Source organism: Natator depressus, chromosome 5, assembly GCF_965152275.1.
Source record: "Natator depressus isolate rNatDep1 chromosome 5, rNatDep2.hap1, whole genome shotgun sequence".
Taxonomy (NCBI): domain Eukaryota; kingdom Metazoa; phylum Chordata; order Testudines; family Cheloniidae; genus Natator; species Natator depressus.
In genome coordinates this window covers 130780830-130794289 of record NC_134238.1, presented here as the reverse complement: position 1 = coordinate 130794289, position 13460 = coordinate 130780830, and the positions used below count along the sequence as shown (strand labels likewise).

The 13460-nt window shown below is 44.6% G+C and overlaps 1 protein-coding gene across 2 annotated transcripts in view; it reads right to left on the bottom strand.

The window, feature by feature from the left end:
- TMEM38B (transmembrane protein 38B) overlaps window positions 1-13460 on the bottom strand; it is a 52714-nt gene that overhangs the window by 27812 nt on the left and 11442 nt on the right. The window contains exons 1-2 of one of the 2 annotated variants that reach the window (XM_074953671.1): window positions 6951-7212; window positions 2151-2307 (exon numbers count right to left, since the gene is read on the bottom strand). In XM_074953671.1, the coding sequence (XP_074809772.1) occupies window positions 2151-2307; window positions 6951-7059 (266 nt within the window). In that variant the 5' untranslated portion in view covers window positions 7060-7212. Of the gene's footprint in view, window positions 1-2150; window positions 2308-6950; window positions 7213-13460 lie in introns of those variants that run through there. The other variant, XM_074953672.1, reaches the window with a different exon arrangement.

The window sequence follows — 13460 nt, the reverse complement described above, 5'->3', positions numbered from 1 at the left end:
GATATAACGCGACCCGATATAACGCAGGTTCGCATGCAATGCAGTAAAGCTCCGACACGCTGCTCTGAGCAGCGTGTTAAAGGTGCCGGGCCAGGGGGGTTGGGTAAGGGGCAGAGGGTCTCGGGGGCGGTCGGGGCTCTCCTCCACTCCCAGTCTGGGAGGCAGGAGTGTGGGGGGGGCACTTTTGGGGGCCCCGCAGTCCCAGAGTGGCCCAGGGGATTAGCAGGGGGCCGGGAGCAGCCCGCTCCGCTTCCCTCAGCCCAGCCCCAGCTGTGTTGCTTGGGGGAGGGGGCTTGGGAGAAGGGATCCCCCCCTGCACTCACCGGCAGAAGCAGAGCAGCCTGGCCCCAGCCCTCTCCACTCCACCAGCTCCCAGCCACAGTGCTCCGCTTCCCGCTGCCGGTGAGTACAGGGGGTGTCCTTTCCCCAACCCCCGCACTCACTGGCGGCGGGAAGTGGAGCACCGCGGATGGGAGGTAGCAGGGTGGAGCGGGCTGGGGCCATGTTGCTCTGCTTCCCACCACTGCCGGTGAGTGCCTGTCAGGGGGCGGGAGTGTGGATAGGGATCGGAGCAGTCAGGGGACAGGGAGCAGGGGGGTTGGGTAGGGGGCTGTCAGGGAACAAGGAACGGGGGGGGGGGGGCGGGGGGCAAAGCAAGTTCGATATAACACGGTCTCACCTATAACACGGTGAGATTTTTTTGTCTGAGGACCGAGTTATATCGGGGTAGAGGTTTATAAGGAACAGAAATTGATGCTATAAGTTAAGGTTTAGCTTTTGCAAAAATCCAAACAAGTAAAAGGATACTATCTATCTCTTAGTCTGAGTTTAACTGCTTCCATTTTTTTCTCTTTCTTGAAAGTGGTCCAGTAAGGTCTGCATTCCTCAGCAACAAAATGGTTCAAACTCCATATCTGATAATGATACATCTCACAGCAATTTAGATATACAATATAGGTTAACTATTGCAAAACTGAGGAATCAGGTTCTGAACTGAAATACTAAAGAAGAGTACATCCTCTGCTCTCCCCTCTCTACTGGAACTCTGCCTTCCTCCCAGCAGCCACTCTTTGGGTATACCACAAATAAAAGGTACATTCTTAACATTGGTTAGCTAACTCTCATTAATGAACTTGGGTAAGACACAGCAACTCTGCTTTTAACTTGAGTTAGCAGCTTAAATTCAACCCCAGACTTCCCTATAGGCTTTAATTTGAGCTGCTAACCAAATGAAAACCTAATTTGCCATGTCTTCAATGCTATTTTAACCCGAGCAAGCTAACCTGAGTTAATACTTTTTTGCAGCATTGACAGGCCCTTAGGAACAAAACAAGATCTCCTTCACCCTTCAATCCCAAGCTCTGGAACCTATCCCTTTCCCACAGCAAGCCAATTCATAGCCTCTTTCTTATCTACCTTCCCATTACATGGACATCGGCAGCAAGTTTAAACTTTTCCCTCACCTTCGTTCCCAAAATGACTCACGTCTCCTGTTAGTTTCATAAAGTCAAGCTGGGATCTGGCAGTAAATAAAGCAGATCACTGCCAGGACGCAGAAGCTGAAGGAGAGGGGGTGAAATCAGTCCCAGCAAACCCTACTTTCTAGCAGCAGAAAAACACCTACATCTTGGTTTAATCTGGATGTCCAATAGCTACCTCAAAATCCTTTAAACATAGACAGGCCTCATGTCTCATCTTTCTAGAAATTAGCTTACTTCTTAAAAGTAATGATAATAAACTCTGCTTTGGACAAACTTACCCCTCTAGTTTCTTTACAAAACTTTGAAGAGACTGACTTATCCACTGACCCACTTGCCAATAATAAATAGAAAACGCCTAAGTCAAATTAATGGCCCTACATGAGAGGGCCTTCCAAAGACAGAGAAAGATAATCTTGCCCCCTCAAGAGAGGCAAGATGCTTCCATTAATTCCAATCAGCGTTAACTCTGAAGCCTCTCTGACTGTGTCCACAGCAGGGATTTTGTATCTAGGGAGGATTTTTGCTACAGTTACCACATTGTCGCTTACTATCGGTGGCGCCCTAGCAGTTGCATAGACACGACACTTTATAAGTGTGCACACAGTACAAGTATGATTTTACTAATACGAAAAACAAATGTACTTATTTTATACTCGTGTGCATGCTTACCAGACTGAAGATGCCAGGAAGATATTAGTGCTGTTTGCAAGGAACCCTACAGGAGGCTCTGCAAGCATCAAGGAAGACAGAACAGACCCACCAAAGCAGTAAAGCATAGCACTAAACCAACATGCAATCGGACTCTGGCGTGACACTTCCACTGCTCCTGAAATAAAACAAAATAAAAAGGCAACCTGTAAATGACATATTTGTAAAAGGACAAGTAAGAAGGTATCAAATATACCAAATTTTAAAACTTTTTTAAAATATCAGTAACATTCAAATAATTTTGACACGGGCTTGGTTTGTTTGATAAGCTTACACATCATTGAAGATAAGCACTGAATAGCAGGTAACATTATGAACGATGCTACAAAATTCTACACATCAATCCCCTCCAAAAGGCAAACCTGCTAAGGAAAGATCAGGAAAAGAGAAACACCTGTGCATGAGACCTTGATCATCAAAATATTGCTATGAAACCTACCAGCAACAACAAAGCTCTGTACAGTACTCAGCAGTGCCTTTCACAAGAAGATCCCAAAGCACTTTACAACGGGTAGTATCTTCACTGTGCAAATGAAACAGAAAGTTGAGACACTTACAGTAACACTGGACTGACCTAGTATATTAAGTCCTGTGATCCATCTCGCCTGATATCTAGTCTTTCAGTGGCTAGTAACAGATGTTTCAGGGAAAGGTGAAAGAAAAGTTAACCCTTAAAAATATTTACCCTATTTAACATTACTCTGGATCTTAATATTCATTTTAATAGCTAATCCTTGGCTTCACAAGCATCTTGCATCCACAAGTTCCATAGGTTAATTCGATGTTGCATAAAAGGGGTTTAGTCAGTTTAAAATCTTTCAAAGCCTTGTGTGTGTCCCCTTATTCTATTATAATGGATAAAAATGACTGCCCCTTTATACGTCATTTATTCTTTTATATCTGATGTCCTCGCATTCATCTCTTCTATGAACTATATACTTTAAAACTCTGAGAAACCTTGCAATGCCTCTAATCATTGTAATTCCTGCCTCTCCCCCCCCAGACCCTTTGTATTTCTGATATATCTAGAGCTGGCCAAATTTTCCAAAGTTACATTTTGATGACATTTCAAATCTTGACACGGTTTTGCATTTTCAACCAGTTCTAATTATATACTTTTTAAAATGAGGTGACCAGAACTGAACAATACACACCAGTAATTTATATAATTGGATCCGAATATTTTCAATATATACTATACTCACTTAATACAACCTAACATTGCCTGTTTTTCTGCCTCCTGCTGAGCATGGCGCAGATGTTTTCACTGAACTATTCACAGTGAAAAGATCTTTTTTCATGAGTAGCTAGAGCTCATTTAGAGCTTATTACTGAGATTAGTTCAAATTATTACTTTCAACATGCACCACCCTGCACTTAACTACACTGAATATCATTTGGCATCATGTCACCAAACTGCCTAGGTAAAATAGGCCATTCATTAATTCCTCATTGAATTCTTGTCACGACTAAACTAAATAACTTTATGCCTCCTTTTATGATGACCTAGATTGGTTCTACGAGCAGCTTCAATGGAAACAAAATTAAACTTAATTTGCCCTCTTGCCAGGTCAAACATAAAAAGGTCTGATATGTCTTCAAACCTCACAGAGCCAGACATACTAGTTTAATCCAGACATCATAAAAGCAATTAGGAACCTCTTATGATGACTGCATACATTTCTTTAGTGGCTAAGATGACATTTGCAAGCAAATGTAACATTCCTGCACAACACGGTCTACTAAAGGGAGATACCATAACCACCAACATGGTTGCTTCACAGATATAGTTCACTGTTATAATTCGAAGCCATGAGCAGCATCCTTTATGTGCCCTGAAGACAATGGGTGTATGACAAGACAAAAAAGTTACCCAGCACCAAAGTGCAGGGCAGATCTTGAAGCATCAAGAATGCCTGTTGAAACAAGACACTAAGGCCTGGACTACAGTACGCGGAATTAGCCGAGTTACCTCTAAATAAAACTGGTTCCGTCCACACGACCAAACCAGCCTCCAGGGGCTATCCCAGAATGCTCCCTTGTGACCGCTCTGGACAACACTCTGAACGCCGATGCACTAGCCAGGTAGGCAGTAAAAGCCCCGGGAACTTTTGAATTTCCTGTTTGGTCACCATCAGCACAGGTGACCATCAGCACAGTCTACCACTCAGTCCCGGATTTGCAGACGAGCTCCGGCACGGTCCAAACAGGAGGTACTGGATCTCACTGCATGTTGGGGAGACGTATCTGTTATGGCAGAACTACGTTCCAAAAAAAGGAATGCAACTACATATGCTAAAATCTCCAGGGCCATGACAAGAAGAGGCTACTCCAGGGACACAGAACAGTGTCGTACATCAATCAAGGAGATCAGGCAAGCATACCAAAAAGCCAGGGAGGCAAACAGGCACTACCACGAGCTGCAAGCAATTACGGGGGAGGGAGGGGTGTGACGACTCCACTACCCCACCATTGTCCCGTGGACACTTGCGGGGGGGGGGGGGGGGGAGTAGCACGGAGCGAGGAGGGTGAGTTTTTGGAGGATGAAGAGGAAGAGGACAACAACAGTGCACAGAGGGCAAGTGGGGAATCAGTTCTTCCCCCTAGCTAGGAACTATTCTTAACGCTGGAGCCAATAGCCTCCCCCTACTCCCAAAGCATGACCCTGGAGAAGGCACTTCTGGTGAGTGAGAGCTTGATCGGAGCCATGCTGGGCTGTTCACATTTAGGTTACAGGGCTCATCCCTGCTCAGAGCCTCATCGGAGCCCCGCAGTGTGTGTGGGGGGGGAGGGGAGGAGGGAGAGTGTTGTGTGAAGAGATCATCCCAGAGAGCCCACGGGCTGCCTGCAAGCTGAATTCTGTTGCCTGGCCGCTGCCTGCAAGCTGAATTCTGTTGCCTGGCGCATGTGACGGCTTACTCACACCAAAGTGGTAGGCACTTCAGTATAGGAGGCAAAATGAGACCTTGTACAGAAAGAATATGTGCTGTGTACTATGAATTGCCTGTTTCACTGAGAAACAGTGTCTCCTTTGTTCTCTAATATGTATCTTTTAAAATACTACCCTCCCTTTTTCTCCTCCTGCAGCAGGTGCAAATGTTTCAATGCAGCCCCTATCCACTCCGTCCCAGAGGCTGGTCCAGATTAAAAGGCGGAAAAAATGAACTCGGGAGAACATGTTTGCTGGGCTCATGCAGTCCTCCTGCACTGATAGGGCCCAGTTGAATGCGTGGAGGCAAACAATTGCGGAGTCGCGTAAAGCGTTACATGAATACGAAGAGAGGAGGGACGCATGCGATGAGAGCAGGCAGGATGCTATGGTCAAGCTCATGCGGGAACAAACTGACATGCTCCGCCGTATGGTGGATCTAATGCGGGAAAGGCAGCAAGACCACAGACTGCCGCTGCAGCCCCTGAATAACCACCCTCCCTCCTCCCCAAGTTCCATAGCCTCCTCACCCAGACGCCCAAGAACACGGTGGGGGCAGGCTACGGGGACCCACACAGTCAACCCCAGAGGATTGCACAAGCAGCAGAAAGCTGGCATATCCTAAATTTTGATTTGGTTTCTGGACTTGTCCTTCCCTCCTCCTCCACCCCCCTAAACCAATACTCTCCCTCCCCCATCTAGCTTCTGATTTCTCTCAATGTTTTGTGCAACAAATAATAAAGAACGGTTTTTAAACAATTGTGACTTTATTTCCTTTATTTATATAAATATATAAAGCGGGTAACTAAGAGAAACAAACTCCTCTCACACCGTACCCTGGCCAGTCATGAAACTGGCTTTCAAAGCTTCTCTGATGTGCAGCACGCCCTGCTGCGCTCTTCTAATCACCCTGTTGTCTGGCTGTGTGAAACTGGCCACCAGGAGAGTTGCCTCAACCTCCCAACCCGCCATAAATGTCTCCCCTTTACTCTGACAGATATTGTGAAGCACACAGCAAGCAGCAATTACAATTGGAATATTGGTTGTGCTGAGATCTAACCGGGTCAGTAAACTGCGCCAGCGTGCTTTCAAATGTCCAAACGCACATTCTACACCATTCTGCCCTTGCTCAGCCTATAGTTTAACTGCTCCTTACTACTGTCCAGGGTGCCTGTGTACGGCTTCATGAGCCATGGCATTAAGGGGTAGGCTGGGTCCCCAAGGATAACTATAGGCATTTCAACATCCCCAACAGTAATTTTCTGGTCTGGGAAGTAAGTTCCTTCCTGCAGCTGTTCAAACAGACCAGAGTTCCTGAAGATGCGAGCATCATGCACCTTTCCCAGCCATCCCACATTGATGTCAGTGAAACGTCCCTTGTGATCCACCAGTGCTTGCAGCACCATGGAAAAGTACCCTTTGTGGTTTATGTACTGGCCGCCCCGGTGTTCCGGGGCCAAGATAGGGATATGAGTTCCGTCTATCGCCCCACCGCAGTTAGGGAACCCCAGCACATTAAAGCCATCCACAATGGTCTGCACATTTCCCAAAGTCACTACCCTTGATAGCAGCTGGTCAATGATTGCGTTGGCTACTTGCAGCACAGCAGCCCCCACAGTAGATTTCCCCACTCCAAACTGATTCCCAACTGACCAGTAGCTGTTGCGCATTGCAAGCTTCCACAGGGCTATGGCCATTTGCTTCTCAACTGTGAGGGCTGCTCTCATTTTGGTGTCTTTGTGCTTCAGGGCAGGGGACAGCAAGTCACAAAGTTCCATGAAAGTGGCCCTACGCATACGAAAGTTTCTCAGTCACTGGGAATCATCCCATACCTGCAACACTATGTGGTCCCACCAGTCTGTGTTTGTTTCCCGGGCCCAGAATCGGCATTCCACAGCATGAACCTGGCCCAACAGCACCATGATCTCCCAATCGCCGCATGCCGTGCTTCTAGAAATGTCTGCGTCCATGTCCTCATCAGTATAGTAATCGCGCTGTCATCGCTTCCTTGCCCAGTTTTGCAGGTACTACACATACTGCTGGATAATGCGCAAGGTATTTACAATGGTCAAAACTGCAGCAGAGATCTGATCGGGCTCCATGGCTATGGTGCCTGCACAGGTAATCCTGGAAAAAGAGCGTGAAATGTAGGAGAGCAGAGTGGCAGCGGAAGCTGTGCTGTTCAGATCACGGTAGCCAAACAGCGGCTGAAAATGGTTGTCTTATGTGGCTTTCATGGAGGTGGGAGCCCCGGACAGACAACATGGAGAAGCTCGGAAGCGTGGCAATAGCGGGAGAGCAGAGTTGGCGACAGAAGCTGTGCTGCTCGGCTCACGATGGCCAAGCACAGCTGAGTTGGAGAGGTGGATTCATAGTAGCAGGAGAGCAGTGGTGCACCGTCTGCTGAAAGCAGTATAGTGTCTGCACGCCAAAAAGGCGCAAAACAATTGTCTGCCGTAGCTTTCTGACGACACACACCCAGAAACACCCGCGAGAATGTTTTTGCCCCATCATGCACTGGGAGCTTAACCCAGAATTTCAATGGGCAGCGGGGACTGCAGGAACTGTGGGATAGCTACCCATAGTGCACTGCTCTGACATTCAATGCTAGCCTTGGTACTGTGGACGCAATCTGCCGAATTCACATGCTTTAGTGGGGACACAGAAGACCGAATGTATAAAATAGCTTCCAAAAATTCGAATAGAATAATTTCTAAATAATTTCATACTGTAGACGTACTCCAAAGCACATTAACTTAGGTGTTGATACTCTGATAAAATAGTCTCCCAACCTCTCCTCCAGAAGCTGAAATATTCAGGGACCAGTAATCTGGTAACATCAACATTTTAATGACTGCATGCCATCATTTCCCTCTCCTGATACTTCCCAAACTACTGAAGTAATGGAGTTTTTCTTCCAGATCCTGGAATGCCGGACATCTTAGTGGTGCAGGCTTGAGAGAGGCTTTCCTAATAAAGGAATCCTTAATCTACTGAAGTTAGTTCTGGTGGTCCCATCTCAAAAAAGATACAGTATATTATAATTGGAAAAAGTACAGAGAAGGGCAACAAAAATTATTAAGGGTATGGAACAGCTTCCACATGAGGAGAGATTAATAAGACTAAGACTTTTCAGCTTGGAAGAGAGATGACTAAGGGGAGATTTTATAGACCTCTATCATATCATGAATGGTGTGGAGAAAGTAGATAAGGAAGTATTATTTACTCCTTCACATAACACAAGAACCAGGAGTCACCCAATGAAATTAATAGGCAGCAGGTTTATAACAAACAAAAGGAAACACTTCTTCACACAACATATGGTCACCTTGTGGAACTCGTTGCAGGGGATGTTGTGAAGGCCAGAACTATACCGGGGTTTGAAAAAGAATAAGTTCATGGAGGATAGGTCCATCAATGGGTATTAGCCACGTTGGCAGGGCTGCAACCCCATGCTCTAGGTGTCCCTAGACTCTGACTGCAGAAGCTGAGAATGGATGACAGGAGATGGATCACTCAATGTTTGCCTGTTCTGTTCATTCCCTCTGAAGCACCTGGCACTTGCCACTGTCGGAAGACAGGATACTGAGCTAGATGGATCATTGGTCTGATCCAGTATGGTGGTTCTTCTGTTCTTAAAGTCTGCCACTTCCAAAGCATAAAACAGCATGTGAAACCTATTTTGCTCCCATAAGCCCCACTAAATTCACAGCCTCTAGCTCAAGTAAACCCTAGAAAGCATTCACCAATCTCCCCCCATTCTCACAAACACACAGCTAGTGTCTGCCAAGTCTACACACATATAGTTAACACCAAATCACTCTTCCCAACCAGTTGTCTGCCTGCAGCCTATATAGATGCACAACGGGTGACAGACCACCAGCTAGCTATATCACTTTCAAGACAGCATGAACTGCAATGAGAAACTGACAGAGATGCACTTTTAGTTGCTGATCCTACAGACATCCTGAAGCAAAATAAGCAGCAGGGAGAGGGAGAAAAAAAAATGCAAAGTGGAAAAGACAAAAAGGTTGCAGAGAAGAAAAAACATGCGACAAGACAAAGCAGAAAGATCAGCTGCAGTGATAGGTGTTCACACTTCAACAATGAAAGTGATCTGATAAACACAACCTACCATACAACAGTTTGTTCAGAACGGCATCTAACCTAAAAGTACATTTGGAATAAAGGAGGCCTGGAGAGGGAAAAACGATAGCTACATTCATCAGAAAAAGAAGCAGCGATGGAATCCTCTCCACCCTACTACATAATTTTGCACTTTCCGAACTCCCAAACTTTCCTAAAACCCTGAGGGAAACAAAGCTTCATTTGTATAGGAGACTACAGAACAGTCTGTCTGAACTAGTATTTCTTGTACCGTTAGAATTCATGGCATGCACTAGAAATCATTGAGGAATTCCTCAAGGGCTTCTTTTCCATGGATCTAGATGATGAAGATGTCATCAATGTAGCACAAGTGACGCTCCTACTCTACTTGCGCTACATTGGTGACATCTTCATCATCTGGACCCATGGAAAAGAAGCCCTTGAGGAATTCCACCATGATTTCAACAATTTCCATCCCACCATCAACCTCAGCCTGGACCAGTCCACACAAGAGATCCACTTCCTGGACACTACGGTGCTAATAAGTGATGGGCACATAACTACCACGCTATACCGGAAACCTACTGACCGCTATACTTATCTACATGCCTCCAGCTTTCATCCAAACCACATCACATGATCCATCACCTACAGCCAAGCTCGAAGATGCGACTGCATTTGCTCCAATCCCTCAGACAAAGACAAACACAAGATCTCAATCAAGTGTTCTTAAAACTATAATACCCACCTGCTGAAGTGAAGAAACAGATTGACAGAGCCAGAAGAGTACCTAGAAGTCACCTACTATAGGACAGGCCCAACAAAGAAAGTAACAGAACCCCACCAGCCGTCACCTTCAGCCCCCAACTCAAACTTCTCCAGCACATCATCAAGGATCTACAACCTATCCTGAAGGACAATCCCTCACTCTCACAGATCTTGGGAGACAGGCCAATCCTTGCATACAGACAGCCCCCCCAGCCTGAAGCAAATACTCACCAGCAACCACACACCACACAACAAAAACACTAACCCAGGAACCTATCCTTGCAACAAAGCCCGTTGCCAACTGTGTCCACATATCTATTCAGGGGACACCATCATAGGGCCTAATCACATCAGCCACACTATCAGAGGCTCGTTCACCTGCACATCTACCAATGTGATATATGCCGTCATGTGCCAGCAATGCCCCTCTGCCATGTACATTGGTCAAACCGGACAGTCTACACAAAAGACTAAATGGACGCAAATCAGACATCAAGAATTATAACATTCAAAAACCAGTTGGAGAACACTTCAACCGCCCTGGACACTCAATTACAGACCTAAAAGTCGCAATTCTTCAACCAAAACAAACTTAAACAGACTCCAACGAGAAACTGCAGAACTGGAATTAATTTGCAAACTGGACACCACTAAATTAGGCTTGAATAAAGACTGTGAGTGGATGAGTCATTAGACAAATTAAAAACTATTTCCCCATGCTAATTTTTCCCCCGACTGCTACTCACACCTTCTTGTCAACTGTTTGAAATGGGCCATCCTGATTATCAGTACAAACATTTTTTTTTCCTCCTGCTGATAATAGCCCACTTTAATTGATTAGTCTCGTTAGAGTTGGTATGGCAATAACCATTTTTTCATGTTCTCTGTACATATACATCTTCCTACTGTATTTTCCACTGCATGCATCTAATGAAGTGGGTTTTAGCCCAAGAAAGCTTATGCCCAAATAAATGTATTAGTCTCTAAGGTGCCACAAGTACTCCTCATTCTTTTTTCTGAAGACGGCTATACTTGCCCTACATCCTGCGCCTAGAAAACATCCACCACGTAAATCTGTGGTCAGTTTTGGAATACTTGCTTTAAACACTGATATTGCCCAGACCATAAATTCATTTGTTTCTCCTTAAAAATAGAGCTCATTTGGTATGAACTCATACCCACAGCAGGTCTACACATCATAACAAGAGATTCAGCTGATAGAATCATAGACTATTAGGGTTGGAAGAGACCTCAGGAGGTCATCTAGTCCAATCCCCTGCTCAAAGCAGGGGCAACACCCACTAAATCATCCCAGCCACGGCTCTGTCAAGCCAGGCCTTGAAAACCTCTAAGGATGGAGATTCCACCACCTCCCTAGGTAACCCATTCCAATACTTCACCACCCTCCTAGTGAAATAGCATTTCCTACTATCCAACCTAGACTTCCCCCACCGCAACTTGAGACCATTGCTTCTTGTTCTGTCATCACTGATAACAGCCTAGCTCCATTCATTTATGGACATTGGATTTACTCTTATTATTGTACTTTTGCTCTATAATGGCTTTGCCTAGTTTTGTATTTAAAAATAGGCTTAAATGTATATCAGTAGACAGTGTTAAACTCTTGATTATTAGTCCCAGATTATGAAACAAATTACTCTGATTACTACAACTCCTGAGTGTGAGATGGTTCCCAGGTCAATAATCCAGTTCTGACAGCTATATTCTGTATCATAATGGCAGCCAGCCTAAGGACAGTAGTTTGAGAAATACTCAAGATATGGATACTGGGCTTAATGGAAATTCTTGATATTGCAAGTATGTAACTAACAGGGAAAATGATGAAAGCATCTTTGATTAAAAGGATCAACAAATATATGGAGATAAGCACCCTGCATGTCTATGGATGTGATAAAATAACTTTTTGATTGCTAGAAAGACTTATGGATTTTTATCAATTCTACTTTGAAGCATTGCTAGCTCACACCTTGGTTTAGACACATTAGCCCTAAAATGACAAAAACAATCACTCCCATCCTGTCCCATTTTTGTAATCAAGTTAAGGGCATTCATGCACTGCACTCTCTCAGACTGAAATGTTGGGACTACTGCACCCTATTACACACTAAAGTATTCTCCCCCCCTTTCCTAGTTTGTAGAGAAGGGAGGCAAAAATTTAATCCCACCTTCAGATCCTGAAATCTTCCCTATAGAGATGCATGAGCATTCATGGAGAAAGTTTTAAAATTGCTTTCCATGCAACTATATGTACATAATTTGTCTGCAGGGATATGGGAGACTAACACTGTGTTCTGACATTTTTCAGAGGGTGATCCAACTTAAATGTGTATCTGACCACTGGGGGATGGGAGGGAGAGAGGAAGAAGAGAGTATATTTTTGGGATGGGGAGGAGACTAATCTCACTCTCAGCAAGTCTCAGATGGTCAGGATTCAAAGGTACTTTCAAGTTACTATTCAAAACATTGCTTTGCTGAACTGGACAGATGAGATGACTAACGTTACACCCCATATTCTTCACAGAAATATGGCTATGATATGAATATGGCATAACTAAGATATACTTTATGCAAGATATCATTGGAAAGGTTATGATTTACTATGAATATCCAATTTGTATGCATGTATCATTTCTGTATTTAAAGTTAGGAATATTGACTATATAACAATTACAACTGTGTGTACTTGGGGAAACGCCCACCAGACAGTAAGCAATCAGACTTACTGGGCCATTAGAAAAAGACAATGAGTCTTTGAAGATGTGGATCTCCCATCTGCCTGGAGTTCCTTCCTGTGGACACTGCAGATAAACCTGGTTTCATAGTTGCTTTGACACTGCAAGGTCAGGTGATAAGATCACCTGATCCAAAATACCACCTTGAACACCGCTAGTGCTTTTCCTCTGTAGAGGGATGGGGATTAAACAAAAGTTTCCCACCTTAGGTAAATCCTTTTTAAGGCTGGCAAGGGGGTTAATCTAGACTCTCCTCCATTGCCTACCCAAGAAGGACTGCTGAAAGTACCTGAAGGGATGAAGGGACAAAGGAACTAACCTGAGGGGAAAGGCAGGGGTGAGTACAGATTGAGAAAGGGGTCCAGTCTGTAAGAAGAAATAACTGGAACTCCAAGCTACAGAAACTCTGCAACTTGCCTAAAATAACATTTAGGGTGAAAAATGACTTCTTGAAACCAGTCTCTAAGATCTTACGCTTAGTATGCATGTTTTCTTATACTTGCTCAGTAATCTGCTTTGTTCTGTTCGTTATCCCTTATAATCACTTAAAATCTGCCTTTTATAGTTAATAAATTTGTTTTGTTTATTGAACCCAGTTTGTGCAATTTTCATCTCTCTCTTCACATTGAGGGAGAGGGGGAATTTTTATGAGCTTGCCCTGTGCAGATCTTTCTATACAGCGCAAGACCGTTTTATTTTGGGTTTATTCCCCAA